Source organism: Aquila chrysaetos, chromosome 15, assembly GCF_900496995.4.
Source record: "Aquila chrysaetos chrysaetos chromosome 15, bAquChr1.4, whole genome shotgun sequence".
Lineage (NCBI taxonomy): Eukaryota > Metazoa > Chordata > Aves > Accipitriformes > Accipitridae > Aquila > Aquila chrysaetos.
In genome coordinates, this window is record NC_044018.1 from 6,856,231 (window position 1) to 6,873,486 (window position 17,256).

The 17,256-nt window shown below is 40.5% G+C and overlaps 1 protein-coding gene across 4 annotated transcripts in view; it reads left to right on the top strand.

The window, feature by feature from the left end:
- The window catches only part of LOC115351101 (CD2 associated protein), an 84,573-nt gene that overhangs the window by 10,244 nt on the left and 57,073 nt on the right, over positions 1-17,256 (top strand). For 3 of the 4 annotated variants that reach the window (XR_003926698.2, XM_030037469.2, XM_030037470.2), the window contains exon 2: positions 13,761-13,921. Coding sequence is in view for 3 of the 4 variants with exons in the window: in XM_030037469.2 (XP_029893329.1) it covers positions 13,761-13,921 (161 nt within the window). In the remaining variant the exon portion in view is untranslated. Of the gene's footprint in view, positions 1-13,041; positions 13,058-13,760; positions 13,922-17,256 lie in introns of those variants that run through there. The other variant, XM_041128841.1, reaches the window with a different exon arrangement.

Genomic DNA, 17,256 nt, shown 5'->3' on the forward strand with positions numbered 1-17,256 from the left:
TTTCATAACCTCCTGTAATGCCTCTGCTCCCTCCTCAAATTCTTCAAATACCGATCGTTCTGTGTTACTATCAATTAGCTGTGCAAGACACAGCACATGCTGTAGCTGCTTCCAAGCTGCATATTTGGTGATTAGCCAACCATCAGGTTAAAAGAGCAGGAGTGTTGGGGCAGTTCTTAGTGAGGTCTTTTCCTCAGGGAGGACTGTGATTTGGGTGCTTCAGTGCTGACTCTGGGGGGAAAAAAAACCCAACCAAACACCAAAAAACCCCCAAAACAAAAAAACCCACCAACTCTTATTTTTGAGATGCTCCTCTTCTGGCATGTTTCAACCCAGTGGGTGTGTGGCGGAAGAATTATTGGGAGTGAAGCAGGAGAATAGGCTGATAGGGATGCTCATGCGAGCCTGGTTTCTTCAAGAAAGAAAGAATCTTTGCTCAAGATTATGTTCAGGTACCTAAAAAACCCCACAGTGAATGAAGGGGGGATGGCTGATGTACCACAGTAGTACTGGGAGAATGGTCCAGCAGGAACCTCCTGTGGTTTCAAAAAGACAAATGCGTAATCCAGCATCTAGGAAAGAACAACCTTGCTGTCTACCAGGCGGCACGAGCGGAACAGTAGCTAGCAGGTCATGGGGAGTGGTTGTTCCCCGCTACCTGGCACTCACAGGGCTGTCTTTAAAATACCCTGTTGAGTTTTGGTCCTCCCTCCCCTCAGATGCAAGGGGGATGCCAACAAACTGGAGAGTTGAGTGTGGTTAAGAGGATAGTGCATGTAGTGTGCAAGAAGTTGGTCTAGCCTGGAGAAGAGAAAGCCATACTCTCCTTGGAGGCACAGTGGGAAAATGTAAATGAATGGCTGCAAGTTAGGACAATGTTAATTCCTATTGAATATAATGGGGAAAAATTACTATGAGAATTGAGTACCAGAAAAGGTGCCCAGGGTGGCTGTTTTATCTCCATGCTTTGAAGACTTTCAAAACTTAGCTGGACAATGGCTTGAGTGACCTGATTTGACTTTTGAGGTTAGCCTTGCTCTGACCAGTTAGGAGGTCCTTTCAAACCTTGTTTTTCTGTGATTGGAAGTATTGCAAGCCATGCGGATTTAAATCATGGTCTTAATAAGATATGCTTAAATCCTTCTAAATTCAAGTTACAAATGGATGTTTAAAGGACCCGATCTCCTAACTTTTAGAACATAATTGAGCTAATGAAGCAATTTTATTTCCTTTAAAAGTATCTGATTGAAATTGTAGGGTGCCCTTGAGCATTTGCCATTTTGACTGGCTTTTGTAAAAATCCATTGCATAAGGATTTCTCTCTGTGCTTTTTAATCAATGGTTCAGTTTTTTGTATTGACTAAAATGTCCACACTAAGAAGTAAATTAACTTTATTAATGCCATAATTAGTATGGACTGTCCTGACAGCCTGGAGTCAGATAGGAACACTTGTCCCTGTTTTAATGCTAAGCATATTTTGTGGTTTTTGCAAGATCCCAATCTGGGACCATTCAGACTATTGCATCATGTCTGTTTTTAAAGATGAAGGGAACACTTTGTGCATGCTCCGAATGATGCTTTTAAGTTTCCATAAATTTATTTCAAAGCTAGATTCTTGCCATGTTTGCAGAAATACTAATTGTCATTCTAAATTAGATATGTGCCAAATCGTAGGCCATCTATCAAAGCATTTTTGCATTTTTTTTAGACCGTGAAAGGAGTTTTCTTTTGGTTTAAGCCCAAAAAGCTTTCAGAGACTTTCTTGTTTTTGTAACTCATGAATTCATAACCGGGAGCTATGATCATGCTATCCTTTTTGGCTAGAAGAGTCCTGAAAAAAATCTGCAGGAGGAGCTGAAGCTTTTGTAGTAACATGGGGTCCTGATATTGAAGGAAGGGAACTTTTATAAAATTCAAATACAGATTTTTATTTTTTTTTGTTTTTTTTTCTTGGGGGTTGGGGAGGGGAATGACTTAGTTAGAATTCTTTTTACAAAGGTAAGTGTTGGAGTCTTCAGCTTCAAACATATTTTCATGAGCTAATTATCTGGCGGCTTTTTTAAGGGAAAAACCTATAAATATGGTGTTGACCCTGTGCTACTTTTACTGCTTATTTGGTGCTTTGGATTTGAACTAAATCTAAATGAGGTATAATCTTTTTGTTCTTCAGAGCTTTTTGGCATGGCTTTGTTTTAGTATCTTTTGTAATTTGGTGTTTTGTGACTCACCTTGAATGTTTTGCCAAATAGATGTTATAAAATTAACTGAAGGGAAGGAACAGAGGAAGAGGCATAAATCTATATATGGAACAGTGTCAGAGTCATGACTTAAGAAAATGTGGGGTGCTTTTTTTAAAGTACATTCCCCTGTGCCCTCTAAGATCCCTGGTTTTCTCTGCATATTAAATTAATAATGGTTTTTCACTTTTGCTTGTGAAGATATTTGCTACCTTTCCTGCTGGTGTCACCTCTCATTTCCAGGCTGGTTTCTTGCAGTGAGCTCTACTCAGGAAGGAAATAACAAGTACCACAAAACATCACTTTCTGTTTAATGTAACTTCCCAGGTAAAAACATTTTGACCTCTTCTGTCCTTACAAGGTAGTATCAGATACCTCTAGGTGGTAGAGCTTTTAGTCCAATACTTACTATTTCATGTCTTCTCTTGCTGTGAAAGGAGTCGTCTGGCAATTTCTGCTTATAGAATCGAGGGGGTAAATCAAACCCACAATTTTAACATTTATTAAATTTGTGACTGATTTTAAGAAAAGTATTTCTGATAATATTGGAGAAGACGTGATCAGAGTCAGTTTAACATTCCTCACTCCAGGTATATATCACTAAAACGCTTTTTTCCCAGCTGGCTGGTAATGATGACTTATCTACAGGATACAGTTGTAGAATTATGAGGATATGTGTGGAAGTGATTTGATTTAGGAAGGTGAAAATTGACAAACTTAATTTTTAACTGTGTTCTATCATACACAGTGGTAAGCACTAGAATGCACTCTAGAAAATTATGGGAGCCTGAAGTAGGAAAATGAGGCATGCATACTTTGCATCTTTAATGCTTCAGGGCAGGCTGCTGGGCAGGATTTCTGCTATACTGTTTAATTTCCTTCACAAAGTATCTTGCTAATAGTACTGGAGCCAGCTAGAGAGGCTGGTGTTTGAGATGGTTACTGTTAGAATGCAATGAGTTTCTCATTACTTGAAATAGTTTGGGAGGAAAACCATACATTTTTACAGTTTTCAATTGTTCATTTTCCTAATTACTTCAGCCATTCTTACTGGGCTGTAAAATTAGACATAGTCTTTTATTAAAAATGTGTGGTGAGTCATTCCTTGGAGAATGCACCATTGACTTGCCCAATCTAAAAATGCCAGGCGGATTCAGGGCAGCTTCCAGATGGACCAGTTCTGTGCTGACAGAACCAAGGCTCCTGGCTTTAGACTGTCTCAAGGGTGGACTGCTATTTTTGTTTTTATTTTCCTTTTTTTAGGCAAGCTATTGATGTAGAGGAATTGTTGCTCTAAGCAGAAAATGTTTGTGCTAGAATGGGGTGATGCAGCATAGAGCAAGTTACAAAAGGAGTAAGGAAAGATAGCAGACACTGCAGGATGGAAAGAGAAAAACCGAAGAAAAAAGCGAAACCTTACTCAGATCGCCTTATCACTGACTTTGACAGCAACTGGAGCTGGCTGAGAGTTCATGACTGGGACGTCAATGGCATAGCAGCGAGAAGGTATTTTTGGGAGAAGTGTTCAGTGGCTGAAATTAATTTCAGGTTGGCCAACTTCTGCAGAGTTGTGTGTCAACTGTAGATGTAAAATCAAAAGTCCGAGAAACTTTAATGAGGGGTCTGACAGATCTTGTGGATCACGAGAAGTCTGTGGAAGTCACAGGATGTCTCTGAAAGAGAACATGCTAAAGCCAGTTACTGATATGTTCTTTTATTTGTATGGTATATCTAACACCTAAGTAAAATCTCATTAAAAGATTTTTGTGTCTGAATCACAGAATGGTTTGGGTTGGAAGGGACCTTCAGTGATCATCTAGTCCAACCCCCCTGCCATTTTCAGGGACGTCTTTCCCTAGATCAGATTGCTCAAAGCCCCATCCAACTTGGCCTTGAACACTTCCAATGATGGGGCATCCACAGCTTCTCTGGGCAACCTGTTCCAGCGTCTCACCACCCTCATCATAAAGAATTTCTTCCTTATGTCCAATGTAAATCTACCCTCTTTCAGTTTAAGACCATTGCCCCTTGTCCTGTCACTACAGACCTCGGTAAAAAGTCTCTCTCCATCTATCTTATAAGCCCCCTTTATATACTGAAAGGATGCAATAAAGTCTCCATTATCGTTACAAAGTATAAAATGTGGTGGGACCCCAGACTTCAGGAGAATAACAGAGCTACCTTTTATTCCAGCTTGTTCCTTCCACTTTTCCAATGGTAATTTTTTTCCCTTGAAGCTCATGATGTTTAATCAAAACGGGAAGCTGGTGCTGAAGTTTGGGCAAGCAAAGGCCCAAATGAGATATTGGATATTGTGAGACTTAAACAATATGTTTGAAAGTTGTTTTGTTGCTGGGGTTTTTTTATGTGTTTTTCCCCCCACCCCATGTGTTTATTCTGACTTTTTTTTTTTCCCCTAAAAGCTATCTTCATAACAGCTTAAAATACCCTCACTGTAAGCACTGGAGTATACTCATTAAATTTTTAACTGATCTTGTAAACCGTCACATATATCCAGCACCTTTTTGGTGGCAACTTGTAATAGAAAAGATATACTGTATTCCAGAAGAATGATGTATTTTCTTATATAACCCAGTGCTATGGTCTTTAATTGGAAAGACTTTGATTTTTAAATTCCCTTCTAAAAAGTTGGTGTGTTTTGTTTGTTTGTTTTTTTAATCTGATAGAGGAAGGGGGGCTGGGGCTGGAGGTCTGAGCTGCCCCAGCACAGCGCTGCATGAATGTGAGCTCAGGCGGTGATGGTGCTCTGTCTCATCAGCTCTTACGCTGGGGAAGTGGAAAGGGGGCTTGTTGGGAATTTGGCCTGACTCTGTAACATAGTGGCTGATTGCCATAGCTCATGTAATGCTGCATCAAACTTAATGAGCCTTCTGAGATGTGGGGTGTGTTGGAGTGAGTATGAAGGCTGTTGCTTCAAATGGAGCAAATCCTGTTGGGATCCAAACTGAGTCCCTGCTGAGTGGCAGCGGGGTGTTCATAGTGCTCCCAGACTTTGGGTGGACACAGCTGAGCTGGTTTTATGTAGAATCAGCTTGGGTTCAACAGTGTGTATTTGTTCCTATTGAAGGTGTCTTTAGTGCCTGAAAGCAATGTTTGTTTGCCCAGCACCTGAGCTAATAAATTCTACAGATTTAGGTTCTGTCTTTGAGATAATCCGCTACTAGAATAATCAGCTTACAGCAAATTGGGAGTTAATTGTATGTGCTTAAAAGAAAATGTACATAGAATGGCATGAAAATCTTTCAATTCCATTGACATTATGTTATTTTATTATGAACTAATGAAAGAATCCTGATGGCTCAGGGCACATTGCTTAAAACAAGACCTTGAGTTAATATTTGAATATATGAGGTCAGCATTATCTTAAAACTGCAGAGTACCTCCTCTGCCACATCCTTTCCTTGTGGCAGCAGCAGTTTGCTTGGCTGGCATGTAGGGGATCAAAGCTTCAGGAGCAGGAAGCAATGTGACTGCTTTGGTACGGAGCTGTGTATCAGGACTGGAGCTGGCATGACTGGTATGGCTCACTTGGGAGTAGGCACAGGTAGAAATGGCTCTGCTGTGTGTCACTGCTATTTCTGAGGCCATACAGGAGGCGTCTGACCTCCTTTTGAGCTACTGTGAAGGTCGAACATCTTACTTGTGATGCTTAACACTTTCAGTAATCCTCGTGATGCAACTGTTCTGCAAGTGCTCCATGTGCAGCATTAATGTGATGGCTCTGCATGGCTCAGCTTGGTTAAGTGACTGCTGTTCTGTATAGTGTGACTTAAAACTATTGACTTATTGAAGGCTGTGGTGAACTGTACTGTAAAATATGTGTAGACTGCGTGGTCTCCATTGGTTAAATATACTCTTTCCTTGTTCGGTTTCTTAATAGCTTGGAACTGCATCCCTACCATCAGAGTTGACAGGAATCCAGTGGCCTCATATTGTTTATGCATTATGTTAGGATGTGGTTTCATGGCAGATTTTGGCTATGTGCAAAGCAGCAAGTAGTGAAGTGAGGGGCAAGATGAGTGGATCTGTAGGGGGAAGCTGCTGGTGTTAGGGACCTGCATGTTTTGGGACATTTTTGTATCATCCTAGTTCTAGTCTTATCCCATGGACTTAATGCCCATTAAAGATTAGCATGCATTAAGAGTGTTCCTGAGCTGCATGTCTTTGATTTAGTTTCAGTGAAAAGAAATCCAGGTTGCTTGCTCTGAGACTGCTCCACACTGGGAACTGAAGCACAATAAATGAGGATGGTTTGGAGCTTCACTGAGAAGCGTGTTGCTGATCTGGACTGTAACAATGATGTGGATGTTGATCTAAGTTGGGTTCGATGCAGTCCTGTGTCTCTGACCCTGCAGTGAGCCATCTTAGGGAGATAAACTTGCAGAAAGTTGGCACTAAATAGTTTTTTCTTGGGCTGTTTTCTTTATCTGATTCATCAGTAGTATAAATAAGTACTAATTTAAGCGCAGAGCAGGGGAAAGGAACTATGTGAATGCACACAGAAGAGAGGATGGGATCACAGCATCCTTGGGTTGAGATGTCTTAGAAGTACAACTTTGCAGGTTTCCCACTTTCCATTGGTGATGTAGCTGTATTGTGCACCATGAGAAAGAAAGTAGGAAATACTATGTGTTCTGTTCAAGGTTCAGTCCCTAGGCTGCTTCTCATGCTTATTGGTTTTGGGGCATGAAAGTGAAAGGAAGTAGCTTTTTGCACAAGACCAGTGGTCAGAGTGGTTTCGCCAGTAGTGGGAAACGAGGTGCTTCCCTACTCGGTGTGAGGAAGACCAAACTCACCTCTGTATCCCAAAATAATACTTTGATCTTTGGGGAATTGGTTATTATGGTCATTGTGGGTCGTTGTGTAAACAGGAGGGTGAATCACCAGAGCAGATGCAGAGTGCAGGAGGAGGAGCCTGGCAGCAGAGCAGTGGAGGCTCTTGGCCAGGAGGGATTTGTCTTTGGTTGCCAAACCCTGGTGCTCACCTTGTGCATGTGTCTTACCAGGAGAGCTTCGGGGGACAAAACTCTGCCAGTTTTGGAAGCAGGGGCTAGAATTTTAAGGGCAATGGGGAGTCCACCAGTTTTCTTTATTTGAGCATATGGGTTGTCATTAGTGACTCAGGTCAGGGTAACAGGGAATTATGTGGTGTTGAAGTGGAAAAAACCCATTCTTATAACTACTACTTATGTGTAACACTTACGGAGGTGTTTTCATTGTTCAGCATTTAAACAACTGCACTACTTTTTCAGTGTTAAGATCTGTCTTCAGTGGCCAAATGTATACTATGGTATTACTATTAAAAATCTGGAACTCTTATATCTCACAAATTGTAGGAAAGTTTCTGGGGAAAGCAATTGGAAGGAGCTTTTTCCTTCAGTCCAACACCTGATTTTGAGATAGTCATGAAGAAAAGTTGATAGTTAAAAGGATAAGATTGTGTCTTCTGTTGTCTTTTGTCTCTAGTGTAAGCTTGCTGTCTGCTATAAAACTAAATACCTTTGTAACTCTGTGTGTATGTATTCATACATAATAACAAAAATGTTAGCTTGGTTTTATAGGAGACTAAACTTTGGGGTTTTTTTTGTGATAGATGTACAAGTGGGAATAACAGTACTAATAAAGTTTGTTTCGGGCATCTAGCAACTGTCTGTTATGATAAATTGGAAAAGCAAAATCTCAGTTTCTAGTGTAACTGCAGTTCTGCTGGCAAGATGCTTTTGGAGGCCACACAACTTTCCAGGGTTCACATTCCAATAAATGACTTTGAATCTGAACTGACCTAAAACCTGCCTGAAGAGACCTTTATGGAGCATGGCATGCAACTCAAGCTCCTCTTGCTGCTTGATGTTGGACTCTGTCCCTCCAGGTCTGCAGCAAGTTTCAGCAAGGCTTCCTGAGTAGCTTTGAGATTTATATGCAAAGATTTCAGTTACCCCACAAATGATTTTTTTACATTTTAAAATTTTATTTTATAAGCTATTGAATGTGTTTTTCATGGGATTTATTTTATATCTGGTTTGTGTCTTTTTCTGGCTACTACAGAAAGGTCACTGGATTCTGATGGTATTGTAATATCCTAAACAAAGTACCAAGAACGTAAAATTGTGCTTTTTGCTGGATGAGTGTCTGACACTTGGTTATTTCTACTGAAGACACAGGCATGCTAGAATTTCAGTATATTTTCCACTCTTTTCCTTGCTTTATTTATGTATTTTTTTTTTTTGTAGGGCTCCCAGAGGACCTTAGTTACCTATGATAGCCAACTTCAGGAAGAGTCTGACTAGCTGAAGACTCCCTTTGTTTAAAATCAGTGAAGATGGGTGTTACATGGCCATACTTATCAGGAGGCTTGGCTTCTGCTTTGGCACTGGGATGTGGTTGGCAGAAGAGCCGGTTGTGTAAGTTTTGGAGAAGTGGAGAGTCCACCTGTGCCAGCAGTGACTGAATGCCTTGTGCAGGCAGCGTTGCTGTGTTGGCTAACAGCATGAGCTATTTTGTCAAAGACGCAGTGCTGTTAGATAGGATACTTTTTGTCTTTGCCATGGGGAACAATGTAGTCTGTAGTTGTTGACTGGACTGACTGGCTTTGACATGTTTGGTCTGTTTTATTGTTTCATTAGGCAGGTTGTCATCTTACTTGAAAGCAAGAGCTGAACAGACCACTCCCTTAAAGCCTGCTAGAACCACCTTCCCCCAAAGATGTCCAGTCAATATTTTTTTACTTAGCACTGTTGATTTAATCGATCCCCTGCCCCTGAAAATGGGTCAAAACCTTCAAAAGCACTGTCTGGGCAGTTCTCTAATTATGTTAGAAAGCTGTCATGGCTGGATGACAGAAAGCTGCCACCTAAGGTATATCTTTGGATCGAATCAGTCACAGAATCACTGAGGCTGGAAGGCACCTTTGGAGATCATCTAGTCCAACTCTTGTGCTCAGAGCAGGGTCAGCTACAGCAGGTTGCTCAGGACCATGTCCAGCTGGGTTTTGAGCATCGCTGACTATGCAGCCCCTCAGGACAAACTGTTCCATTGTTTGATCGTTCCCGCAGTGTGTGTGTATGTATATGTATGTGTGTATATGTATGTTTAAGTGGAATTTGTTCTGTTTCAGTTTGTGCCCATTCTCTCTTGTGCTTTCACTGGGTGCCACTCAGTCTTCTCCACGCCCTCATCAATAAGATCTCCTTGAGCCTTCTCCCAGTGCTTTCAGCCTCTCCTTGTATGAAGATACTCCAGTCCCTTAGTCATCTTCGTGGCCCTTTGTTGGGCTCACTCCAGTATGTTTGTGTCTGTCTTGTACTGGGGAGCCCATAACAGGACCCAGCACTCCAGATGGGTCTCACCAGTGCTGAGCAGAGTAGGAGGATCACCTCCCTCGACCTGCTGGCAATACTCTTCCTAATGCAGCCCAAGATGACGTTGGCCTTCTTTTGCTGCAAGGGTGCATTGCTTGCTCATGTCAACTTGGTGTCCACCAGGTCCTCCTCTGCCAAGCTGCTTTCCAGCCAAGCAGTCCACAGCCTGTACTGATTGTTCCTCCCAAGGGGCAGGACTTGGCATTTCCCTCTGAACTTCCCTCAGCCTGTTGAGGTCCCTCTGAATAGCAGCACGCCCATCTGGTCTGTCAGCCACTCTTCATGGTTTTGTATCATCTGCAGACTTGCTGAGGGTGCATTAAGTCCCATCATCCAGGTCATTAATAAAGATACTGAACAACTCAGCATTGACTCCTGGGGTGCATGACTGGTGACTCTCTTCCAGCTGGACTATGTGTCATTGATCATTACCCTTTGAGCCTGGCATTTTGGACAGTTTTCAGTCCATTTCACTTTACACTCATCTGGCCTGTACCCCATCAGTTTGTTTATGAGGATGGTATGGGAGATGGTGTCCACTGCTTTCCCATCATCCAGTGAAGCAGTCATTTCATCGTGGAAGGCTGTCAGGTTGATCAAGCATGATTTCCTCTTCATACATCTTTGCTGATTCCCATTATCACCATGCTGGTGCTTTTGGGTGGCACTGGCTCAGCTGCCTCTGATGCTTCATTGAACAGAGCTTCCAGCCCCTTGACTGCTACCAGGGCACTGAATGTAGTCCTGTGTTTCTAAATCTGTTCTGTCAGTTCTTACAGTCTGTTATAATTTATTTTCTATAATACCCTAATCAACCTGATTTTGATTTGGCTTGTCATTTTTTTTTTTTTGTTTCCTTCCCTCTTTTCTTGGTTGGAAGCATGTGCCAAGTGATGTCTTCTTTTTATATTTGAATTCTTGCCAAAACAAGATTAGAGATCTAGGATGAAGACATCTTCTTTGCAAACGGTCTAGGAGGTAGTTTCTGATGGCCCATGCTGCCTGTGAAAACTCAGGAGAACGTCGTCTCCCTCTCAGGTGAGCTTTGGTCCTGCTGGATGTGCAAGAAAAGCATGGTTAACCTCACAGTGTTCATGCTCAAGCTTGAGAAAACTATTTTTCATCCAAGACTTGGTCATTATAGGCTTTTAAGCTGCAGATAATTGATTTGAGTTGGATTGAAATTGAGAAAGCTGTGTAAAAAGCAGAGGGGAGGCAAGATAGGTGTTTTTGGTAGTTTGTGTTGCTGAGGTGTTCTGCTGCACCTTCTACCAATTGAGACTGCCGTTTTTGAAGGTTTTGACCAGCTTATATTACTGCAGTCCAACTTACTGCTGACTGATTTTAGTATTGCATCTGTTCTTGAGTAAAGCTTTTAAGTGAGAACTTGAATGAACTTCAGATGTATAATTCAGAACTACTTCAAGCATTCAGAAGTGTAAGCTGTGGACTGACATGATTCCTAATTATTGTTGTTATAAGGAGTTGTGATTCCTTAAAAACATTTTCCGTCACTGCTGGACACTGTTTTTTACTTGGGTGAATATTATGCTTGAAGACCTTTCAGAGGCTTGTTTTATCTGGACTGTTTCGGTAGTAGAATGGTTTATTGCCCATCACATTGCAGTCTGAATTACTTGGATGGTTCATCTAGTGCTACTTGCTAATATTGAAAAGCAAAACTGTTAAGTGTTCCTCTTAAGGACCACGTAATAGTGAGGTGTGTAGCTTCTTGCTGTTTCTGTGTCATCACATGAAAAAAAATATATGGGATGAAACTATCTTGACATTCCCTATGACCCCTCCCACTTTACAGGTGAGAAAGCAGAGTTTAGATCTGTTTTGTGTACATATCCATGAGAGTGAAGGTAGTATTATGTATCACTGACAAATAAAAGAGGAAATTCAGCACCTAAATTACAAACATAAAAAGCTGATGTTTGTTTACTGCTATTTGTCTTTGGAACACAGACACACATGGATGATGACTGGGAGGTTCTTGAGATCCTCCTTTGGTTGTTGGCATGACCGAGTCCATGTTTTACAGTCTGGAAAGGTGACCAAAATGAATGTGTTGTGCATTTCAATCACAAATATAGGAAAATTCCCTCAAGGAAATAAAGAAGCTTTCAAAATAATTAGTTCATGTTGACATAGTGTGGGTATGATTACCTACTACATCTGTGGAAAAAGGACCAGGCATTTGGCAGTTTGAGTTGTAGTCTATGATGCTGTAAGCATTTACTGTGACTGACGCTGTGTTCTGATCCATTTTCCATCTTTAACTTCATAAAACTGTCCTGTAGTGTGTATATTGAAATATAATACCTGCTAATGTGCTTAAAAACCGAGTTTATCATGAGAGAAATACGACATGGATATTTTTACTTTTTAATACATTTTTAGATTTCCAAAATGGTTGGGTTGAGTTGGTTGGAAGATGGCATTTTTATTTCTAGACTATAGGTGATGAATGGCCGTTGTCTTTATGATCTGTGGCTGCCAGAATTTCCTATCTGTTGGGCAATATTTCATGTCAGCCACTCAAAAGACAATTAAGTGCAGAAGCAAGACAAAACTACTATGCTTGCTGCAGGCAGTAATGGGGAAATACGATGCTTTGAAGCAAGCTTAGAGAATATGTTTGGCAAAAATAAATGTATACGTAAAAAAAAAAAAGTATGTTAGGAGTTCCAGAGTGTGTATCACGAGCAGATAACTCTGGTGTTGACTTCTGTTCATAATGAAGAAAACAAATTTTCTTTCTTAAAGGAAGAAAGCAAACTAAATCTTCATGGTTATATTCGACTGGTTCCTTTGTTAATGGGTGTATTCAGAAAATACTTGGCCAGACAGATCATTCTAGCTTCTCTTGTATTCATGGTACCATCATGTAGTTCTGTTTTTTACCAAGGTTTTTCTGACTTCATCTATAGGCAGCAGAGGGATAAAGGCTATGTTGCAACATGTGTGCAGCAGCACTTCTGATATGTGGAGAGTTTTGATCAAAATTATACATTGATTTAATGGAGCTGTAAGTTCAATACCAGGAAATAATACTTTCTCCCATTTGATTCCTTAATTTGTGAATTAATTGTTGGATATTATTATGCACTGATAGAATAAAGAGTAACCTGGGAAAAAACTTATACAGCCATTCAGGATTTCTGTCTTTTAACCCTGTTGTGCTCTTGTCTTTATGCGTGTTTGCTGTGCTCTGCAGAGGAGAGGGAGGTTTCAGTGAGAACAATGTTAAGTTTGGTAGTGCCTGGGTATGCTGACTGGATTTGAGGGAGAGAGGAGATTATTTGATTGATGCAGGTTTGTGGAAATTTCTGGCATAAACAGAATTTCTTGGTGAACAAATGAGCCTTTATTGCCAAACAAGCCTCAAGCTGTCAGTAAGCAACTCTCATGGATCTTGTGCAACAGATGGATAAGTATGTAAATACATTGCTATGCTCTTCTGAGTAAACTTAATTATATTAAAATTAAAGCTTGCGTGCTTATTCTTCTTCACACAAAACCAGATTAATCTGAAGGAGGGTGCCTTTTACATGTCTGTGGAATTTAAGTTGTGTGATATTGTCAATTGTATACCTTCTGGCTGTATTACGTTTCTTGGATCAAACTTGTAAAAATATTGTGTGTGCAGCAGTCAGTTTTTTGCAGATACAATAGCAGATGCAAGTATAAGAATTGACAAAGCGTTGCATGTACATACCATACATGCACAATTTGAACCTTTCTCCCTCCTTGGCCCTAAACATGCATTGAGTAACAAACGCTTGCCCTGTGGGGAGGGATTCATAATTGGTATATCTTGGATTGGGACTCGGTGGGATGGGGGACAAAAACTACTGCCAGCAATCCCTTCTACCACACATGTGCAAAAACCTACCTTCCACCACCGAAATATGACCTAAATTATACTAATAGGTGACTCTCCAGTTTTTTTCCCCTCTCCAAAATGGCTGGAAACACTACAATTCACAAATGAATGTTTCTGTAAGGGACACACTTGTTCTTAGCATTTGTTGTTAGGTCTGCCTTTTTGTACGTGCATGGCTTTCACGTTGCATTTCCATGTCTGAGTTGCATTCACTGTGGTTTTTTGTTTTGTTTTGTTTTTTTTCTTTTTAGTGGACTATATTGTGGAATATGATTATGATGCAGTGCATGACGATGAGTTAACGATCCGAGTTGGGGAAATCATCAGGAATGTGAAAAAACTGGAAGAAGAAGGATGGTTAGAAGGGGAACTAAATGGCAAAAGGGGCATGTTCCCTGACAATTTTGTCAAGGTGAGTTTTCTGCATTGACTTGGTTGTACTGTGATTGTACAGGAGGCTAGTTACTATTGAAATGGTTAGAATACATGTGAGTTGTATTTGTAACAAGATAATTTTTTTCACTGGAAGACCTTTTAGATTATCTTTTTTTTTAGTATGCTTTTGAAGGCCTTTTTTGTTTGAGTAGGTTCTGCTGTCTGTTCTTATTTACTCTAGCATTTCTTTTGGTCTGTGCCCTTGCACTGCATGTTCTGTCTCCTTCCTACTGCTGCAGTGCACTAACAGTTGTCTGTAGCTATGGTTACCTGCTTTAGTGAGATGAACTGATGCAAAAACCAAAACCACAAAAAACCCTCAAACCTACCCCTACAGAAGACATCAAGTCATGAGAGAGTTGGAGAAAGTGGGGTCACAGTTCAGCCCGCTCGGCTATAGTGAAAAACTACATCCTCAGGCTGTGGTGGTGTGGGTGCTTCAGCCTGGATTAAGCTGCTTTGTTTGAAGGAGTAATTCTGCCCTACCCTGGACTCCCTGCTGCTGGCACTGCCTTTTTTGTGACCCTGCAAAGGGACAGGGCAGGGAATGGAACATGTACAGCTAAAAGGTAACTGCAGTCAGGTTGGCTTTCAGCTTGTTTGATTTCCTGACTGGGCTCCCCATGTAAGTGCTCTATTGGGCTGCAGCACTGTTGTGTCTTTGGATTAGTCATCATCTTTCTAAATATGATTGTCTTCTCTGGGATCTCTATCTCGCTCAATGTGCAACTGACTTGCAGTAGTTGTCTTCTGCTATGAGATATTGCTTCTCAAACCTTTTATTTAACCTCTTATATTTATTCTGTGTTTGTGTCCTGTTTTCTCTGCAAATTTTCTAAATGTAATACTGAGTATGCACCTATTTATTAGTCACTTACAATGAAGAAGTCTACAAAGCAGCTACACGTGGTATTCTACATGTAACTTCTGAAATTCAGAGTCTGCTGAGCTGCAGATATTTTCTCATCTAAACTACGCAAGTGTTACGGAGATGTTATGCTTTGCTTCTTTTTAGTAACTTACCTTTTTAGTAACTCCCAAGGATTGCTTAGTGTAACTCCCATAAAGTATAATCAAAGAGATTTAGACATTCCTGTCTCTTTTGAAGTAAAATTAATTCTTTGCAAAACAGAATTATCTAATATATCTTACCGTGATATTTTCATATCATTAAACCTAAGGAGAAAATTGTCCAGTGCTATAAACACTTCTTTACACTTGCTTATGTTAAATTTGACAATTTTTCTGTTCATCTTACTGAAAAAGCAAAATTACTCTTTTTTTTTTCTTTTTTTTTTTTTTCCTGTTTACTGAGGAGGCATCTAAATATCTACCTTTTAAAACTGATGGGAATAATCCAGTTGTTCTCAGGGAGGGTCTTTTACCAAGGAAAAGTTTGTACAAATGCCTTTCACTTGTCTAATGTTCTTAAGTTGTTTGTAGTTTAGTTCAAAATCCATTTCCAGTTTTGAGTCCTGTATAAATAGTAATTTTACCTTAAACGGTATTTTGATGATTACTGTGTTGATGTACTTAATTAGCACTCAAGTGCCATAGAGGGAGAAAGCATCAGACATGGCTCTTGTCTGGTTCTTCTGTCATCAAGACTGTCTTTCTACTGAACAGCAAAGAGTGGTCGGATGTGGCATGTTTACATGTTAAATACTAAACTTGTTGGGTGTTTTCTTGCCCTTCTGCACCTGTGGCTGTTATAAACTTTGTTTTAAATTATCTCCACCCTGAAAAATCTTTATGCATCTCTGCTCCAGGTATTTTTAACTATACAGCTGTTCAATATGTGCATGGCATGGTCAGATATCCTGAATTACAGGGGATAATCAGTTTTCCAGAAGGTGTAGGGATTTGGAGAAGTAGAAAGAAGTGTACAAGAAAATAATCTCTTTGGTTTCATGACAACAGGTGATAACTTGCTTTCTTGGTGCTGGAGATGAGTGCAGTTATGAGGCTGATCTTGGGAACTTTTAAGATGGTACACATAGGCTGGAAAAATGTCGTGCAGTGATGAGATGATAGGGCAACCAAAATGTCAACAGGAGGATCATGGCTGTGTGCCACCTGGATGTGTTGGGTGCCCCGGATCCAGACTGTATCATCACCACTAAAGTGGATCAGTCCCCTTCTGTTCCCTCCTTCTGGGCTCTGCTAACACATAGGATTTACTGACATTGTACACTACTCCTCATATTTTGACTTTGCATGCTTTGACAAATGTGTCTTTTCTGTTCACAGTAAGACCAAGTGCTGTCAACTTAATTTTGAATTGTTAAAGTCATGCAGCAAATAGCTTCGTATGCAGAAGGGAATGTATGGAAGCTTCCTGTGGATACTGATGTGATGCTGATGCTTGGTACCTTATAACATCTGTTGGTAGCTTTTTGGTTGGGCTTTTTTGGCTTCTACCCAAACTTTTTGCCTGTTGGTGATGAGATCCTGCAGAAGGATCGGAGCTTGGTGGTGCTTAGTTCCTAGTGCCAGCTGGGACCTGGGAATTTTCTGTGAGCTCATCACTTGACGGGTTAACCAACAGTCTGAGACGGTCTGTCCCAAAAGGTGCAGTTCTTGGTGCTGACTTCCACTTGGTTGTTTTGCATTAAAAGAAGGAGAACAGGTAGACTCAGTTAAGGGGAACCCCATAAAGCCTCCAAAATATCCTGAGATACTAGTGTGACGGTGTCACTGCACTGGATGGAGGTCAGGAGGTATTGTAAAGGTTGGGAGGCAAGTCAGGGGGTGGGATGTCCAAAACAGTCCTGAAACCAGAGCTCAGGTGTGGTGGAGAAGCTTGCAGTGACTGTATAGTTGAAAACAAGTAGGTTAACAAAAAACAAACAAAAAAAAAGTACAAGCAACTACACTGCCCACTTGTGAAGCTCATTTCCATGAATTCACTTTTCAGTACTAGGCCTTTTTAAAGATTTTTCTGCCTGTATTGCAGTGTTGGATTTTGGAGTGCATAAATTTCCAATTTTATTAACAAAACCTGATTTGAAATTCCTGTTTGGACTGTGTATATATATGCTTTTAGTGGGCTTGAAATACTTGAATTAGAGTTCTTGTTCCTGACATTGTTATTGCCATTTTCCTCCCTCTTCCTGTATGGCCAATTTAAAATAAACAACTTCACAAATTCCTGAAAGGAGTCAGCAGTGGAAACCTAGCAGACTTTTATTGTTTTCTTTGAAAGTGGCTTTTCCTTTCTAAAATTCACCACAATGCAAAATGTGCACACATTCACCTCCAGTATGTGTTAGAGCAGTGCAGTAACCCTGTTAGATTGAATGTGTGAGGTTT